The following is a 20,688-nucleotide window of genomic DNA, read 5'->3' as shown; positions in this document are numbered from 1 at the left end:
AGGGGGAGACCATATTTCACTTTTTTTTTATTTTAGATTGTTGCATTGCTCCTTTAACATCTATATGTCCCCAGAATTAGAGGGAAAGGGAAAATCCAGGGAACTTATTTGGTTGCCCTGCTGTAGGAAGCAGCTTCTAAAAATTCTTGACAGGTTTCAAAGACAGAGAAATTCAAATGATAATTTCACAGGCAGCATTGCTAATTTACACACTTATTGACAAACTCAAGCTCAGCAGGATCCGTAGAACACTGTACTTCTTCCTGGGGCTCCCCATCAGAAAGAACAATGAAGTCTTCCTCTGAACACAGAAGAGCCACAGGTGGAACATCAGCTTCTTGCAGAAGCCAAGCATTAAAAAAAAAGCACTGCAAAAAAAACCGCGGGAGCAATGGGCTCTTACAGCATATGACGCCAATCACAGCTCTCCAATGGCAGCAAACATACCTATTCTAGCTTCCACTGGCCATGGGCAAACAAGGGGAAAGAAACCTAAAGGAGGCAGGGGAGGAAAGAAGAGCTGTCACTCTTTTAAGACTATCACTTCTCTCCAACCACTCCAGTCAATTCAATTATATCTGAGCATGCTTGGTGAAGACTAGAAGTATTCACAAGTGTGGGAACACACCCAGGAGTCACCAGCTCCATCTTTACAGAAGTGGGGAAATGCAGGGATATAGGATGAGCTGCAACACTGCTATGTAACCTCTACTGTGCCACCCTTGAATTGGGGATGATTTGATGGCTTTCCAGCAGACTGTAGCCAGCAGGCTTACATGAACCTACTCCACTCCCTTTTCTTTTTCCATCTGGCAAGAGTTTTTGAACTATTTAACGAGTAGCCAAAACTAGAAAATCTTCCAGGCTAAAAGAAGTCTCTGTGTGTTTGTGTATATGTATCCCTCCCCCACCTACTCATCTTGGCTTTCCAGTACATTAACCTGTAAATAGTGACAATCAGGGCACAGCTGAGTTTCAGACAATACCAATGAAAAAGCAAAGAGAAAGAGGTTCTTGAATCCATAGGGAAAAACACTCTCTACAGAGTAATCCCAGTTACCGATACCTACTTTATCGCAGGTACTATCAACACAGCACCCCAGCCAATACATAGGCATACACTACTTCCCACAGTAACCTTCAGGGACCACAATCCAGCACTGTGATAGCTCAGTTTATTACACTGGATCTTCCCTCAAGGGGTACATGAACCTTCTGTGCAATGAGGTAAAAACCTGTAACCCTTCACTGTTTCTACAAATGGTGAGAGACAAGGTAAAGGAGAGAGGGTGTGAGACACTCACCGTTTCATCTGTGCAGATAGAGTGTACTTGGGTCCCAAACATAACTGAGGTGAAGATAAGAAATAGGAGAGCCTCGAAACACAAGAGGATGAGAAGAATCACCGTAGTCGGTGGAGAGAAGGAACTGCATTCTGTGAAGACAAAACAACAGAGTTGGAAAGGTAGACATCAAGTAATGCAGCAGCTGCAAAACACCTGCTAAGCCACAAGTTTTCCATACTCAAACTGACAAATAAATTATACGGTCACCATTCCCAGAAAAGTACACAGGGAAGTTTTCACATTCTTGAGGATATTCAACCATAAAATGATCACTCCCACAATTAAAAAAAAACCAAACCAACCAACCAACAAACAAACGAGCAAATAAAAAACAAAAAAAACTCCACACAAACCCTGCAACACTTCAACTTGCTTTTCCATTTCGGTTTTTACCCAGCATACTGACTAGGACTCTATTCTACTCCATTTCACCTGTAGCTTCTCTCTTAAACCTTAGTCTTAACAGATTTTCCACAGTGATAAAGTCAATTAGAAATCTCAAGCTGGCAGTCAGGACACGAGGATATGTAGCAACAACCTAAAACCAGAGTATGCTTCTTTCATAACTGCTCTAAACCATGACCTAAAGAAGGTCAGATTAAGTCAAATTCTTATTTTTCCTCATAATCTATACTGCAAACTCAAGCAAGAGCTAAAAAAAACAAAACAAACCAAGAAGGTAAATACAAAAGAGAAGCAGAAGAAAGGAAGAGGAAGAAAAATGTTATAGGGCCAAGCTCATAGTGTTGAGTGTTGTAAATGTCAGAACATCTCCAGATTTTTTCAAAATCCAAGACTCTCACCAAAAGCCTGTATTTTTCTCATGAGCTGTTAAGCTTTAACAAATACACCATAATCAGGGGCTAACACAATCTGCACAAAGGGAAGAAGCCGCAACAACCTATCCATCTCTCATAACAGCTCTGTTCTGCCACCTAAACCTGGGGCAGGTGGGAAAGTGCTTTCCCCACACAAACAGGCTCTGAGAAAGGGGGTAAAGGAAACTACCTTTTGATGTATCCTTCCCTTTATGGCCCTGGCCACTGTAGTCAAATGCAGTTCTCAGTGACAGCTGGCAGCTGTTTTACAAAGTTTTGAACCACAGAACAACCTTGTCAAACTCAATTCATACGTATGTCCTCTGCAATAGTATAAACTAAACCCAGTCATTATATTGAATAACACAACTGAAATTCCAAGAAAAAAAACCCTAATTCTTTTCCAAAAAAATTCAGAAGCAGCACATACATCTGCACACACATTCTTTGACAGATTGCAGTTTGACTCAGCATTACCTCGAGGATTTCCTATATCCATTTATGGTTTTAAAAACATATATAGACTGTCTTCATAAAAATTTACTCACTGGCTGATTCAGAGTGAGGGCTGGAGTTTTTATTTTGGCTTTTTTGAGCTGCTTGGGTTCTGGTTTTGGTTTGCCCTTTTTTTTTTTTTTGGAAAGGAATTGTTTGTTCTTGTGAGGGTGGATTTTTGGATCTGAGTTAGCATGTTTTTCTGGCAGTCTTGCAAGAATGATTCACGTTACCCTTTTAAAAAAAGCATATGCATTCCTCTTGTCTTGTGTTGGCATTCAGGAAATTAGTGCTGTGTTCATTTCAACAGTAAGTTGTTGCACACATACTTGTTAGGTGTCTTTACATCTCAGCTTTTTCCTAGGCAGTATCAGGTGTAAGTTGAAACAGGACTTTTCAGGACAGAGATCCCAGCAGGTCAAAAAGAATTATAAAGCTCCAGGATTGATCATTAAAACAAATTTAAAGAGAGATAGCACAGCAGAGCCCTGATAGCATTCTTCTGAAACAAGCAAACTACATTATAAGTTCTTACTCAAAAACTAATCTGATATCTTAATGAGGTATTTTGTTAGTACTCACTTGTCCAGTCTTCTTCAAAGCAATACAAGAAGTGAAATCCCACCATGATTAAAGCATGCAGGGAAATCAGTGCTATATACATCTGAAAAATAAAGGATGTAATATAGGTACCAGGTGAGTTTAAAGACCAAAATGCTACATCTTCCCAATACTTCAAATAAAGCAAAGTGCTAATATTTCAAAACAAAACCAAACCACAAACAACTCCAAAAACGATCAAACTCTTCCATCTCCCCTAAACAAGCACCATGAAACTGGCAAATACCAAGACTACAGAGACTCATTCTGGCCTTACTAACAGCTCTGAGCAAATATGAGGGAGATTGCTGAGTTCAAAGCCAGCTGGATACCAAACTCAGCCTCCCCTGTCCCAGAGTGGCCTTCCACTCAGTCTAGTGTCCTTATCTCCCCTATGTACAACACAACTTTCAGAGAACAGTAACACTGGCATCTAGGTATCACATTGTCAAAGCTTACATCCTTGCTCTTGAGAGCCCTGTAGTCTCCCAGAGAAACAACAGTTAATTTGTTTTAAGCAGAAAATGCACTTTATCTGTTTTCCAGCTTGAGCTCAGAAAAATGATGTATTTGTTTAATAAGCACTTTCCCTGAGGCAGATGCTTGCATGGAAAATTTCTCTCTGGCTTTAATACTTGGTAGTAAATACTTTTTGTTTTAAACTAGGTCTTAGCTTTGTAACAGAAAGTGTATGTAACAAAAAGTTATAACAGAAACTATATGCAGTACTACACATACATTACAATTTACCAAGACAGGGCTAAAAATATGATTCTCCTGAACATACAAACTCTGACAAAGGTCAGCAGATACTAGAACTGAGAGAGATTTTGTTAAAAGAAATCCCTGTGGAAGCAGTAAAAGGCAATAGGGGAGTATTTTTTTTTCCAGTTCAGTATGCTGCCATTCTTTCACTTCCTCAGGTCTCAAAAAGCATACCCAAGAACAAAACCAGCAACCCTTAGTTTGTTTCTCTCAACTCCATTAAGTGTTTAATATAGTCTGCTTGAAAGTAGATGTCAAGTTTTAATAGAAACTGAAATCCTTTTGATAGGACTAAAACACCTAGCTCGCTCAAGGTGAAAAAACAACCTTGCTCAAAGGAAAGAAACGGGATTAATTTTGTTCTGTAATCCACATCCTAGCAAACCACAGCACAGAACACTAAGCCTTTCCATTTATCTGAAAATCTCCCCCTTGTTACTTGGTAATATGAGAACAGTCTTCCTCAAACCTGCAGATGTCTCAAAAGATTTATTAATAAAACAGAGCATCACTGAAAGTCAGCCTTGTAATGTTCACACTACTCCCACGGGATATTCGCAGTTTGCTCTGATGAAACACATTTCAACCCTTCCAGAAATATGCAGTATTCAAGTGTGCACTGCTGTTTTCTTACTCATGCTACAGATATAGTACAAAAAGTCAAACACCTCCATGGTTTTCAAGTACAAAAATAAACCCCTTGCAATTAAAAGGTGGATAATTCTTGCCAAAGGGGATGCAGACTTCCCACTCCTCACTTAAGATGTAGCAACAGCTCTTATTACATGATCCCACACAGGTACTCATACAACCATAAAGCTTAGGAGCCCTATATACGGCCTGGGACCCTACCAGCCACAGTAAAAGGATGGACCATGCATCAAAAAGCTCAATGCCACAATAAACTACTCCCATTACAATATAGATGCTCAACAACTGCCAAAAGAAACCTCAAAAAAACCTTGAAAATACTTCCCATGATGTTTTTTCCCATTGCTGTGGGTGGATGGGTCTGTGTGGGTGAGTGGGTGGGTGTGTTCCCTAACTAGTGAAACAGAAGTCTGCAGCAGCTCCCTGTAAAGTTCTTCCAAAACAGGAAGGAAGAGAAAGCCAGCCTTGGGAGCTGCCTCACAGACTACACGCTGCATTTCAGCGCTTCCCACTGGACAACCTCAAGCATCACTTGCAAAATACTTACTGTAAACAGTACAAAGTACTTCTGGTTATTCTCTCCTACACAGTTATTGACCCATGGGCAGTGATGGTCCATTTTCCGAATACACCTCTTGCAAACACTGAAAGAATAGAGGTCTTTATTAACAGCACTTTTCATTCCAGGAACATAAGATTTCAGTGGGGTTTGGGGGACAAAAAAACTACAGAAAAGAATCAGAAGTGAAATCTGAATCTTAAAAAATTTACTTGTCACCGTATTTGTGTTTGTGGTTTTTTATCTTGACTAAGTCTGTTAAAAATGAACCATAGAATACCAAATCACCACTGCAAAAATTAATGCCACCTTATCAGTTGTTCTGTCAAAAATATATCAAAAATATTTGAACAATATATTTGGGCAGATGGAAAAAATCTGTGATTTTGTTTAGTTTTAACCTATTTTGTCTGTGAAAATGTCCATAAATTAAAACCAAAGAGAAATCAGAAAGATACAAAAAGCAGTAATGAATAAAGATATTTTTCAGAGTTGCTAATTACAGACTACGGTTTATTTACCAACATTTGCTGGCAGCAGGAACTTGCAGAAAAGGAAGTTAAATAAGGCACTAGAAAAGATTCTTGACATCGAGGTTAGCCACATACTAATATAAAATAGCTGTGGCAGTCAGTCAGGAAGACAGTACCACAATACACATTCAAGGTGAAATTAGATGTTAAAGCACTTCACAAAACCAGGCTAATGAAATCAAAATTCAAATTCTTGCCAGCGTGCACACTGTGGCCAGAAGTCAAATAATTAAAACATTATTACTTTGTCTGGACATCATTCTCTTGCTTAGTCAGTAACTGCTTCAATTCACATAATAAAGGAAGTCTTTTTCTTTGCTGCTTTCTCATATAATAGGAGACGAAAGGCAGTCTCCTGATACCACATTGCACGAACAAGCACAGAAATCAAATATGAAAAAACACAAAACCCCAAAGCAAACAAACAATGGACCCAGAAAGGAAACAGCCATTCCAGAACAATTCTGGCAGCCCTGAAACAGAAAGGATTGGGCGCTCTGCTAATTTTATTTTCCTTCTTATAACAAAAAGTATTTTGACCTTAATATAACAATAAACTTCAACACCCAAACGCTTAAGGGAAACTCAAATAAAAACATGTTCTTATCTGCACGTATGAATAAATAATAGAAAACCTCTCTGTCAGAACAGTGGTGGGAGGGAGTAATCCCCAAGGATACTTGCATGCCTGAAAAACAAATGAGTTGCTATAACCCCGATCCTAAATGAAAGGTCAGGCAGGCAGGCTCTGGCCTCTCAGCATGGGGCCAGATCAGGACATGCTTCTCCTCAGGTGTGCTCAAGTACCCCATTACCTTCCAGCCCCAGGTGCAGTGGAAAACGGGAAAAGTCTCATTTTGCCAGAACAAGCAGCTTGAAATTATTTTTGAGCTACATGGGGACTGCAATCAGCTGGCACAGTAAAAACAATTTATCTGCCAGATAATGTGCTTCGTATTATAATGATCAACCACTGCTTTAAAAAAATAAAAAAAAAAGGAGGGGGGAAGGTGGGGCAGGTGGTGTAAAGGAGGAGGATGCCTCCTTGTCTGTAGATGTGCACACACTTCCTTGGACTCTGAAACAGGGGAGTACCCAAGCAATCCCTTCAACTGCTCCTAGGTCCTAGTTCCCCAGAGAGACAACCTGAAGCAGCCAAGCCACAGATGTGGAAGAAGTAGCTAAGGCTGAGAGGAGAGGTTTTATTCCCTGTACACATACCAAAAGCAGTTGGATGACAAGCAGAACAGGAAACTAGCTGGTGGAAAAAGAAACATAGAAACCATGACTGAAAAGTACAGGCAGCAGGGATTACCCTGTCTCAGACACTTTCCCCCTATTTGACCACCCAGCTTCCAAATGCTGGCAGGACTAGCTTACTGGGCTTAGGGGACTCACTAAATAGAACATGAATCAAAAAACATCCTGGTCCCTCTGGCATACCACTAGCAATATCTCCTTCTGATGCATATGCACAACCTTGATGTGTTAAAGTCTAATAAATCTTCCTAGTCCATAGAAAACCTTTTGACTGAAGATTCTCAACAGCATCAGTGCTCAGTGGATAAGTTTCCCAAATCTTAATGTCTAAAAACTTATCTTAAAGCATAGAAAAAAGGATCACAGTGATGAGGTTTTGTGTTTAGCCAGAGTTGTCTTCATTTACCTATGCTGTGAGTCATCATCAAGACAGTATTTTAGATGTGAAGTTTCATTCATAATTGAAGAGCTGTCAGAGGGGATTTTACAGTAGCATTAATAAGTGATAAGCATGATCACATTGCTCCTGATGAATAACCAACTCCTGATTTTGATTAGAATAAAAAAACAACAAAAAAGAAAAACATTTGCAAACTAAAGCTCTGAAAGTAAGTATGAAAAATGCAAACAGCAGAACAAGTTTGTTCAGCTCAGTACCATGTATTCCCCTCCCCACAAGACCACTGCACAAATCAGCAGTAATCCTGGTACAAGCTCTCTTGGTACGTATTGGGTTTTGAGGAGGTAAGGAAGTGACACCAGTGCAAACTCATTAACTACTTACTGGAAAGCAGGTTCGCTTGCTTTAAAAGCAGAAGAGAATTTTAGGAAGTAGTTATTTTTTTGCTCACTGCCTTTAGTACTAAAAAGCTCACTACCAGTTACTCTCTTCCGGGAAGTTTATCCTACCAGAAAAAGAAAGGACATGACAGATCAGTAGGTATACTGATCTATCACATAGCACAAAACAAAGTCACAGTACTCAATAAAAATGTGGAAGTCTGAGCTCTTAAAAAATATATACAGTTATCTGTACTTTAGTTTTAACTTAAATATCACTTCTAAATAGAATACACAGTTAGACAAATGGGTTTGTGAATAAAAATAAAAACGGAAAAGACACTGACCCTCTGAGAGACATTACATTTTTTAGATTTCTATGCATTCTGGTATATAATGTCTCTTTTTAAGTCACGTTTACATGAAAATTTATGGAATGCCAATTACAAGGCTGGAGCCAAGGTAGCACTCATTTTAAGTGTTTCTCACTTGAAGTGGCCCCAGTGTCCTATAGATAAAAATTTGTTAGGAAAGGCCTGAGATTTTTTTCAGAGAAACTTAAATGTGTCTGGCACTATTGGCAACGGAATTCAGATACCAGTCTCTCAATTTACCCACTCCAGTCTCAGACTCCAATAACAATTTAGATCAAGGCACACTGGTGAATAATTCTTGAGGTCTTATTAATACAGCTGTCTTCAGAAAAGACTTTACCTGCAGTGATGTGCTCTGTCAGGTTTGATGCTACAACACTTTGGGCACTTGTAAACCACCTGGCCTGGCTTTAGCTGCAAACTCTCAATGAACTCTTTTGTGGCATTACCTTTGGGTACAGCACCCTGCAGGAAAAAAAATAAACCAGAAGATTAACCTGTGGACATTACAACTGCTAAGAACAACAGGATGACTTAAAACTATGGGAGGGGAGGAAAAAGAAAGAAATAAAAACTTCCCTAAGATCAACAGAGTTGCAAGAAGATTCAGAAAAGAAATGAAAATGTGGCACTAAAATATGGAATCACATACTTAAACATCATTCTGGTGGGGTTTTTCGGGTTTTCTAAACACCAATAAATCCTCACTTAAGCAATTATTCTTTTGTAATCCTATCATAAGCTTAAAATATTAAAGAATCCTCACCCCTCTTTTCACATCAACAAATTTATCATGCCAGTGTTTTGTATCACAAACTGGAAACAGCAGATGTTTTATTCCAATACAAGCAGCTACTTCCTGAAGTATCATTTTGTACACTAAGAGTTGCTGGTAAACACCTCATGTATTTATATTTATGCTTCCACTGTGTATTTGTTATTTAAATTAGGGCCTAACATTCAAACAGTGAACACTAAAAATCTTCCCACCTGAATAAGACTAGATAAAACATTCTTAGCTGTCTTTAAATAGGTAACATATTGCTGCTGCAGGAGCCCAAGTTCATGAGTCTCCAGTCTTTTTTGCTCAAAAAAACTGTATCAAAGAAACTCCCTCCCCTAAAAAAAAAGTCATGAAACATACTGTATGAAATCACTGCTGGTACATTGGTACAATTAACTTCTGTGAATTTAAGGCTTTTTTATTAAAATAAAAACAGAGAAGTAATATTTTGACAGATTTCTGAAAGAACAGTCTCTTTTTAACATATCTATACAACGTCCTAACAGCAATAAATAGGAAAGATACACACCAGTGAGAGAACTGCATATTGAACCAGTATTATAAGGCTTTCTAGAGCAATAGTTTTTTCCACAAAAACTCCCAAAAGGACTGACCAATTAAAAAAATTACGAAAACCAACTTCCCCAAAATGCTACAACTCATGTTCTCTCTCTTCAACACTCAGCAAAGCTCAAAACCTTACGAATGTTTTAGCAAGAAGCAGTTCTTGAAATGCGAGACACATGCTATCAATTCTGAAGAACTCAGGTGTTCATTTATTTATAGTAAGAATTTTGTTTGTTTGCCTCAGCAGTGATTTCTGTTTCATTCTGATCCTAGACGTGCCCCTGGCTCCCCATGTCCTGGCAGTTTCCTTAATCCCTGACTCACACTGTCTGCCAGATGTTGCTGCATCCCTTCTCTGTATCTTCCCTTCTGCATTTTATTTAGCTGAATTCCTCATTAAAAAAATGAAACAAAATCCCACTGGCTCTTGCCCTCCACACACATAAATCCCACCTCACACTAGGAATTAACATATCTTTTCCAAATGACTCTCAATAGAGATTGTATCTGCTTCTCCAATGTAGCCTGTTTCAAAATACAGCTTTTGTTTCAGAAGAGTTTCTAGTAACTCTGCAAAATAATCCCAGCGACTTGAAGGTCCCTAGGCATGAAAGCCACACAACATACAATAATTACAACAACCACCACCCTTAGGACACAAACTATCTAACAAACTGCTGCAGCCCAGTCCAATGACCAGAAGTTTCAGAGCATAAACTATTGCTTACAGTTCTGCCCAGCAGCAGTGTGCAATTCAACCGTCTTTACTATAAATTGTGAGATTACCCCAAATAAAGCCATTTCTGCACTGTTGTGGCTTCTGGAAGAACTGGAATCTAAGAAGCAAAGATTGTTCTGAACTCTTAATGGCACCTTAACAAGGTTGGAAGTAGGAAATGACATTTGGAAGGAAGAGAATATCAGAGGTACACCACCACTCCCAACAGCAACAAGAACGCTTGTGAGGAAGGGGACAAGAGAAATCTAAGCGTGTCTTTCCTTCCACTGACAATTGGAGATGGGGTTTTTAATTGAATCTACTGTCCAGGGATTATTAAGCAAATAAACCATCACAGGCCACTCAGCATTAGCCTCATGTTGCTAAATCATATCTTCTCACTAGCTGAAAGATGACAAACCAGCAGATCAGATCTCTCTGAGCAATGTCCTACAGATCCACACAAGGAAGTCTTACAACTCTGATGCTTCCCAACTTGCCTAACAGCTCTTAGCACACTCACACAGTATTTATTTCAGCATTGTCCAATACACTCAACAAAATCAGGAGAATGAGAGATGGTAACATGGCTTTTCAAAACAACGCACGTTCTGCTCCATTCTGCTGAAGCAATACTTGCCAAGGCAGACAACTAAAACCAGCTTTTCCAGCTTTACTGTTTGTCAAGACATGACAAGCCACAAACACGAGATCTGCCACTGGGGAGAAAACAGTGTCAGAGAAACACTCTCCTTCCCAGTGAAAAAGAGGAGCTGCTCACACACTGGGAATCTAAAGCTGGGTCCTTGACTTTGCTTCTGACTTGAGTGGGATGAAAAATTAGCATACCACATCAGCAGCCTCACTCAGCAGGCTGACACACAGAAGATTATTTAAATCTGCCACTCACTCGGCGAGTGAGTTACCCAACATCTAGCAGACAAGAAAAACACCGCCTGTTTCTTTCCGAGACACACAGAGAGAGGTATACTTACTGGATCTGTCAGCATAGCACGAAAATGTGAAGCCAAAGCGAGGAAAGCCAAGGTGTTGAACAGTGTGCCATTGATGACACTATAAACATAATCTCTTGATGGAACTAGCATGACAAGAAGGACTACAAAGTCGGCATAGAACACCAGCATCCAGGTAACGACAGCACATGCAATACCACAGCCATCTCGAATAAACCACATTGTTCCCAGGGAAGCGCGGCTAGGAGGTGGAACACACTTTTCTGGCTGGAGGTATTCTGGTGTCCTTTCAATATCTCTGAAGCGGTGGACTGGAGTAATCATCATAGGCTATTATGTCCATACTTGCATCTGAAAGAGAATCAGAAACAGTGTTCACTGCTCTGCAAGACATGCGGCCCTCTGTTCACGGAAAGGCACGGCGATCACATGGAAAATTCAGAATTGCAGAAAGACAGTTGAAAAAGCAAAAAAGGTAAATAAATCAAACGCGAAATAATGGATTTGGAAACCACACTCTTTCACTTATCGGAACACTTCTTACTCAGAAGACTCTCTAAGTGCTTTTAAGATGTGCTTAATTATACATTAGGTCCACCTGTGTGCCACCTCCACCTCCCCCTGCGGAAAGGCAACAAGCCTTTCTTTTAATGAAGAGAAAGTCATCAGGTAGGAGCCAAGAGGAGCTGCTCCAACAGGAACTGAAGCAAGAACTGGGCACTGCCATGTGAGGAAAAGAGGAAAGACCTAGCACAGCTGGCAGGGTCCCTCCTTGCTGCCTCAGATCTGGGGAAGGGTCTCTCCTACAGATACTGGGTAACTTAGCAAGTAGAAAAAGTATCCTTTCCCCTTAGCCATTGACTCACAGCTTTGGTGTAAAACTGCAAAACCCAACCGCTCTAAAATTAGATTTGCAGGAATTGATCAAGAAGCAACCCAGGCAAAGATCTCAACAGGAACTTCTAGTCTTGGCTGAAGGATGGTCTTCCCCAGCAACAGCTGTCTCCTACTCTCACCTTTTCCTCTGGCCTTACAATCCTTGGAAGTCTTCTGCTTTACCATGGCTCTCACACCACCTTTGCTCCATCCCTCAAAGGTATTTGTTTTGCCTCCCCTTTAGCACTTCTAGTCAACTCCATTCCGCTGTAGTAAGAGCACTAACACTGACATTGCCCTGTCCTCTCCTCTCTGCAGGCACCTTGTCTATCCAGAGGGTAAGGTCCACCTTGGAGCCAGAAACTGTAATATTCCAGGTATATGCGGCACTTACTGTAGTTTCAGCGTAACTCCCACTAAACATAGGCATTTGAGAAAACAGAAAAGGTGCTCATAAGTCTCTGGCAAGGGATCAATCCATTTGCAGTGTGAATGTACACCACTCAATAATTGAGCACACCTGGAATGCTAAGCTTTGAAAGAGGCTCTTTATACACCCAGCAGCTTCTTCCAAAGACACTTCTTCACAGAGTATTTGCACAGTGCTCTAAGCACTCAAAAACACTACAACCTCTAAAGACCCACCTTCTACAAAAATGGCTACAATAATTTTACTACCAAATACACTGAATTGCATATACCTGAACGGAAGGGATCAGCCTCCTGCTATTTCAACATATCAGGCTTTTCAAAAAAAGAGCGTGCATTATGCAATTTTATTTCAGAGAAACGAAGACAATGTTCACCATTAATTATGCTTTCTGCCAAAAATGTTCATACTGAAACTGCTTTTGTACTTGTTTAAAAAGTTACACTGTTGCCTATACAAAGGGGAGAAATTTTACAGAAAATATAGTCAGCAAATTGCAAAACTACCTAGGACCTTGAACTTCTCTCCAAATGTTATTGCTGAGCTCTGTCAAGCACAAGGAGAAAGCTCTATTCTGCATAATGCAAACCAAAAAGGAAATGTTATTGCCCCTACCCAGACAGGGAAGAAGAAGATAGTTTGCTTTTTAGTTATTATTTCAAGAAGACCAAATTCATAAGAGGAAAATTAGTCTTTTAAGGCCAAAGATTAAGGTTATTAATGACCAGGATGATTAACTACATCCAAGCGCAGAAGTGATGAACTTTGTGTGCCTTAGTGCGAGTGACATCGGGGAGAGGTGACTGGAACTGCTACTGCCACAGCAAGAGTCAAAAGCCAGGAGCACAAAGTTTCTAGGTGAAGAGAAGGGGATGAACTAGACCATTTATAATATTTGTTTGCTAACATAACTGTAAATAAATAAACCAGGAGAATTAGGTATTTCTTATCTTTCTGCTTTGAGCATTTAGTATGCTGCCAAGCAAGTTTAAGACGGTTTATGAATCTGAAGAAAGTCACATGGATTAATGTTAAAGCATATCAGTCTTGTATTTATACATACATCAAACAGAACAGAAAAATCAAGATAAAAACGTCCTTGTAAGAATGTCATTTACTTTGGCGAGAAAAAAAACCACAACAAAAAGCCCTCTCCTCATTCATAAAATTCACATAACACATTGTAATTACTGTGTATTTTAACCACAGCTATAATTTAGCCTCATGACTCCCAATACTTAGGAACACAAGCTATGTAATTTTCATAAACAGTGATTACCCAAATGATCTGGTGGTCTAAGTTCAGATAAATCTATACCTACTGGTAAATCCGTACCTTTTCTCCAGTTTTTCACAATTTCTGTGAGGACAATTTTGTACTTATACATTCACACAGACTTAACCAGCATTTCTAAGACTCGGTCCTTCCCCTCCCTCAAGGAAACAGGTTAACCTTCACTGCATTATTTAATAATCTTATTAAAATTGTTATGTTGGTTTGCGAGCTCAAAACAGGGCTGACATAATTAAAGACTCATGCCTGACAACAATGTTTAGTTTACAGTAACATCATATTGCATTAAAAAACGAGAAAGAGAACAGTAATTTAGGTATTTCGATTTTCAAACAGAAGTCTTAGCCTTGACACATCAGGAGCAGGGATAGTCCTGAACAGGATTGGCATAGTCCCAAACACAGACTTTCAGGTTTTTTTCCCTAGACTCTGAGTGGTTTTTTTCCCCCTGAGGTTTTGTTTCCCAAAGCAAAGGAATGAAAGTCACAGGAAAAGCAAACTCCTATTTAACAGAGTTTGACAAGTCACCCCAAAGTCAGTATTAGCAAAGACTGACTGAAAGCTAAACAAATACACAGTGATTAAAACTGTGGGTTTAGTCCTGGACAGCACACTTTACCAGTGAAATAAAAATTAATCTCTCTTGCAAGCGCAAGAACTGGTTTCACTCCAATAAAAGTTCTACAGTTCTCTCTCAGAAATATTGAGCTAAACTGGGGGGAAAACATAGGAAAAACTTATAGCTGTGTAACCTACAGCTGGAAGGAACCTCAAGGCACCTCCGTCTGAAAGTCTGGAGACTCATTTCTGCAGTGCAGAGTTATGAGACAAAGCACAGACCTCCAATTCTGGCTGGAGGACAAATTTGTTATTTAATGTACTTGACTATTTAATGCTGGGTTTACAGGCATCATTAGACAACAAAATGAAAAATCAGTAATTGGTACATAAACACTGTACCTTATTTGAGAAATATGTGTGTTTTAGTGTTCATTATCTTGAGAGTCAATCTATAGGAGCTTAGAGTCTCAGCTTCTCTCTTACATGACCCGATTAGAGGGTTTTTTAATACCTTGTTCTTACATACACAAACATCTGCTTTTGTTTATGCTGTCCAACTAAATATTTTCATATAAATAATACAACAACAACAATACTGTAGGGGGGAGAAAGTAGTAACTTGCCCTAACTGTTTTGCCCTTCAACCATGCTGCATATGAATTTAATTTATCACACAGATAGAATATGTCAGTCCCTCCTGGTCTGGAGCAAACAATATGTAAACAATGTAGGCAAAGGGCTTAAGGACTTAATCTTGGTGTCAGGCTACAACAGGCCACTAGGTAAGTGTGAATACAATGACAACACACACATCAATTCAGCTTAATGACATGACAGAGCAAAGACTTGTTCTTTTTATCTGGAAGGCATTTGGCATTACAGGAACAACTAAAAAACATGTAATATACAAATTAGAAATGTAAACAAAGCAAATAAAAATCCACTTCCTGCTACAATGAACACTTAAAATATGCTATTACACCCTATATAAATTAGTAACTGTCTTTTGATCTGCTATAAGCCATGTCCAAAAAAGCTTGTTTTTCATGGCCTGTGACCACCAAAGAACGTGCAAAAAATGAACAAACAAATGATGTGAGCCTTAAGAAGTACCTGAAAGCTACCTGAGGTTCTGATGGTGTAAAACCTACAAAAAGCTTAAAACCAACATTATCATCAACCTGCTGATTTTCATGTAATTACTCATGCTAGTGAAGTCAAAAGCACATGGGTATGACTTGCAAAACTACAGTATTACTAGTACATTGCAACCATTTCCTTTATTAGAAGTCCATTAACACCGAACTTCAGGAAGAGGTAACATTTTCATTTTGTCATATAAACTACGTGAATTTCAAGTTTAAACAAAACTTGAAAACAAAAACAATTCTGGGAGGAAAAAAAAAAGAAAAGAGAGACGGGGCAGATCACTGACATTTTTTTAAGTTACTTGGTTTGGTTTTTTATACACTTTAACGAGCATACTCCAAATAGCTTTTACAACACACAGAGTATCTTAAGAGCTGACAACACTAAAGTTAACTTTTAATCATCATCAAAAGGAAGCAAACATACATAACTAGTCATACTATATTCATGACAGCTAAAGTAGGCAGTTTAGATCTGCAGGACAGGATGTCCCTTTAAATAAAACCAACAAACTCCACTTGATAGACAGAAACTGCAAGAGTCCATTTTTAAGTTTATTTCATTTTTCTGTACATAAAACTGCATTGATTAAAACACTGGGTATTTAATCTTCCTTTGCAACAGACATGCAAGGAAGTATGCTTTCTAACAGGATATTTACCTATGCTTCTCCCTCCTGTCACACCTCCATACAGCCGAAATCTAACAACAAACTTATCAAAACTTCCCAAAGCACTTTCTAGAAGGGATAATAATAAAGGAATATCAGTATTTATATATTTTGTTTCCTAATGGCTCCTGCAAGGCCTATCTGATCAGCAGGAGCGGAATGAAACAGCCCAGCTATGCTGAGAATTTTTGGCAGTCTCCTGCAGATTCATCCAGATATCCATCAGCATGGCAGTTTCCAACCTCTGGTTTACAAAACTCTGGAGGGTCAATGGGACATTTCTAACAGGTCTATGAAAGGCAGCTAAAAAAAGCAAGCCTATTATTAGCAGGCTTAAATTTGCTATAGAGAGCTGTACCTCCATTGGAATGTTTTTGTGACTCTACACATGGTTAAAAAAAACAACCAACCAACCAACAAAACAAACCTGATCCCAATTCAAAACCTCAAACAGGTAAAAACCTGCTCTTGGGTTAAAATGGCAAAAGCAATAGGGAAGAACTGGGCACAGAAGTTAACACTGCGCTTACAGGACACCCGATGACTCAGATCAAATGATCACAGTGCAAAGTCAGTGCTGCGAGCCCTACTCCAGACACCCCGGGAGGAGATAACAGGATTGTGCCTACCACAGATACTTTTTCATTTTTCTTCTGGAAATTCCGGCTACATTAAGGAATATAGTTACAGCCTAAGTACGACATTACCAGCTACCCATGTGCTTTTAGCAAGAGGTTCACAAACACCTCGAGATTCCCCTGAAACCTTTGGCTCCTGAAGTTATGCAATTTCAACAGTTTCAGTTCCCATGCTGAAGAAAAATGGCATAAAGAAATCAGTATGTCAATTGTATTAAATCTATTAAAAATAATCTTTAAAAAATAACAAGGCTTAAAATAAATTTATGTTTCCTGAGGATAAATGCACAGGCTTGGATTACCTCCCTTGAAAAGGGGAAAAGAGAGTACATAAAACCAGATGGTAACCCTTTTATAACATTTTTCTGTACATGAAGAGAGTAAGAGGATGTATAACAATGCCTTATAGTCAGAGTTTAGAAAACTGTTTATATCATTAACTATTTTGATGAATCATAATTTTCTATTGATGAATCAATATTTTCTATTTTTAACTTATTTCTTATTTTGAAGAGGCCACGCATGAACAAGACCTTAGTAAAAACGGATCACACTAAAATCATACTCTTATTATTTTTACTAGAAGCATCTTAATAGAGGGGAAGATTTAATTGAAGTCATGCATTTCTGAAGAACACATTTGAATAGGAGTATAAATACATCAAGGGAACTCCTCCCTAAGGAGAGCAGGGGGAGGGGGAAATTACCTCGAAGGTGCCTGTAGGATCTGGAAACTCTATTCTGAGGTCCTGGATTGAGCTGAGAGTGACAGGCTCAAGAGGGATGCAGCCACATAGGGCACAAACCCCTCAGTCCTGCCCTAATTTATGTCAGTCCAGACAAGAAGCAATTTGAACAGTGCCAGAGGAATTGCATTAGAACCGTAAGGAAAATAAGGCCATGTTTTCTCAGTTACAAACATAGGGGTTTCCCTATCCTGATGGTTGTGGTATGCAGTCTCTCAGGGCAGACAGTAACAGCTTCCTGGTTAATGTCTGCATCCTTTCTGTTTAACTAATAGATATGTATTGTATAAATAAATGATAATGCAATTAAGACTGACCTAAGAGTCTGAGTTATCTGGTGATTGCACCCCCACCTAAAAGGCCTGTCAGCTGCCAGCTTGAGCAAAGGAGAGCAAAGACAATGTAGTTACTGTCCAAGGTACAAAAACACTGGACCACTATAGATGAGTGACAAAATTGGGGCAATATCTAGGAACAGGACACAAATCACAAGGACAACAGAGACTGAGGTCAGACTTGAATCTCACTTGGTCTGATCACAAAGTTAGTGATCTCAATAAGGCTTTGATCAGAGACAGAAGGTACTTTATAATACTGTCATTAAGTATGAACCATTACAAAATAATGTAACTTTTTCCCTATCAGAGCTGCAAGGGGAACAGAGAAATTCTGTCACTTCAATCTTACAGTTTCCCAGTAAGACTAAATACACACAAGCTACTTAACCTATGTCAAAAGAGAAATATTAATCCTGAACATACAAACCATCTTTGTTGCATCGTCACCTATCTGGAGTTAAGCATCAGAAGGAAAGAGCAGTCTTGCAGGAGGGACTGCACTAGGAAACAGAAAACAACAGATGGGGATGTCATGCTTTCCCACAGCATTGCAGTTATACTGAATACACAGCCTCATGAGAGACAAAACACAAGAAGCTGCCCTGGTCTTCTAGACAGCTTTGCAATTTTGATGATGATTCAAGACTTAAAACAGCAAACCCCTGGATTAAGGGAATTTAAATTCACAATTTGTCCTGTATCAATTTTTTTTTTTTTAACAAAAGACAAAAATTAAAGGGGAAGGTTTATCTATACAACTAGTATTATTTTTAGCATCTATTTTAAAAGCTACACAACTTTCATGGCAAAAGGAATATATCTTCCAAAGCAGAAGAGTTGCAGCTTTAAAGTTTTAATCATAATAAGAAGCTGGCAGAACCACTCTGGTCCAAAAAAATATTCTAAATACTATCTTTCAAGTCAGAAAGAGCACTTATAACTATCAGACATACGTTTTCACTCAAGATGGTCTAATGCTGCATCTGGCTCTCATCTGCTGCTGCTATAGCCACCCCTTCCCAACCATGTCACTCACTCTCCCTGATTTTATTCCCCCACTTGCAGTTTGTTCTTCTTCCTTACCACACAGGAGTAGGTAAGACACAGGTATGAAGGCTGTAAGGCATTTAGATTTTAAATCTAAATACTACACCTAAGCAGATACCTAAACCAAATACAGAAAATACACAGAGCATACATTAAAATAGCACAAAAATAACACAGGGACCGAAAAAATTATCACCTCTATCCTGCAAAGGTCTGAAGGTAAAATCATGACTAGAAGAAGCCTATGCTGCTACTTCAGAGAACTGGAAAAACCTGCAGGTTCAAAGTTGCTGTACGTTAAAGCTTTTTATGTAGCAAAGGACAGCTGAGTTGGCAAACTAAGTTTTGCTCACGGTTGCATTAGCACGCAGAAGGGATCCCTGCCTCCATAAAATATACAATTTTTATGTCTAAACCTTAATTTTGTTATCCTTTTAAATACTGAGAGTTCAAGCCCAGACCAACTACAATATATAATATGCTACTTATCTATTCTATTCTGTATTGGACATCAGTAATTCAAGTAGTCATTGCAAGAACACAAAGATGTATATCACATTACTATCTTTCTTTATCACCTGCGATAGCCCTCTCTGTATCTATGTTTTGGTACTACTGCCTTTCCACTGGGCCTGTATACGTTTTTTTTTTTTTTTTTTAATAGCATAGTACTTTACCCTACCTTTATTCACTCATACTGTTTCAGCTTGAGTCCATTTGCTTTAACTTCTGCATGCTGCACCACGCTTAAGATTGGTCACCCCTGTCAGTTCTGCATTATTGCAAAACTCACAGCTGAACTTCACAAACACCAGCCCAGCAGCAAAAACATCAACAAGGGCCCTGCGTTTCCTCTCATTCAACATTCCTCTGTTGTCCACGGGTATTAACAGTGAGTTTTCCACATCCTTGTTTTAGTTGCTGTTTTACTTGCTCCTGGAACAGCATTTCCCAACATTTTTCTAGCTGAACTCTGCTGCTGTAGCCTTCCCTCTTATTTCCATACCTTCCCATCCCTATCCTCTGCTATTTTTCCCCCTTTTCTTGTACTCCTTCTCCCACAGCAGCACCAGTTCTATATGGTCACCCTGTAACCTGGTGGGGCAAAGAGATATGAGGCTACAAGCCTAGATAAATCTGTCATTTCAGCCCCCAAAAGCACTCCTGAGTACCCCCCCACCCTGGGGGCACAGCCAGGAGCAAGCGACAGGAGTTAACACGCCGGTGCTCCTATGCAGTAAGAGCCAGAGTACCTGGCTGCACCTTGTTTGTAACACCTTGCACCCACTAGCAGGAAATTGCTGCTGTGTGGGGAGGTCTTTGGCACCCACAGCCTGCAGAGACAAGCTGGCTCGCTCTTCTGGACTCCCTCTCAAAAGGACAACGTGTAAAGTGTTACTGGCAGACTTGCTGCACTGCAGTTCCAGTCAAGTTAAGGGCTATCTTTTTTTCGTATTATCTGCACAACCCAAACATGCAGCTCTTATTAGGAAAGCTTTAACTTCTCATTTTCTCTAATACAACCTTAAGCTTCAGATTAGTTACATGGACAAGTCAAATATGATGTTCCAGGTGCAATGATTCACATTTAGTTTTCTTCAACTAGCTAAGCACAGGACAGAGAAAATAAAACCTGACAAAACGCTATTCTATCGTGTCATATTTTATGTTACCTGCTGTCTTCTGTCAGGAAGGCAGAACAATTGTATTCCAGA

The 20,688-nt window shown here is 39.3% G+C and overlaps 1 protein-coding gene across 6 annotated transcripts in view; it reads right to left on the bottom strand.

The window, feature by feature from the left end:
• Positions 1-20,688, bottom strand: part of ZDHHC3 (zinc finger DHHC-type containing 3) — a 37,250-nt gene that overhangs the window by 10,767 nt on the left and 5,795 nt on the right. For 4 of the 6 annotated variants that reach the window (XM_017837589.1, XM_017837587.1, XM_017837591.1 and 1 more), the window contains exons 2-6: positions 11,246-11,575; positions 8,522-8,646; positions 5,223-5,319; positions 3,242-3,323; positions 1,305-1,435 (exon numbers count right to left, since the gene is read on the bottom strand). In XM_017837589.1, coding sequence (XP_017693078.1) covers positions 1,305-1,435; positions 3,242-3,323; positions 5,223-5,319; positions 8,522-8,646; positions 11,246-11,551 — 741 coding nt within the window. In that variant the 5' untranslated portion in view covers positions 11,552-11,575. The other 2 variants (XM_017837590.1, XM_017837592.1) reach the window with 2 other exon arrangements.

This window comes from Lepidothrix coronata, unplaced genomic scaffold (genome assembly GCF_001604755.1).
Source record: "Lepidothrix coronata isolate B3197 unplaced genomic scaffold, Lepidothrix_coronata-1.0 Scaffold306, whole genome shotgun sequence".
NCBI classification, from domain to species: domain Eukaryota; kingdom Metazoa; phylum Chordata; class Aves; order Passeriformes; family Pipridae; genus Lepidothrix; species Lepidothrix coronata.
Note: the sequence above shows the minus strand (reverse complement) of the source record. Positions and strands in the feature narration are given on the sequence as shown.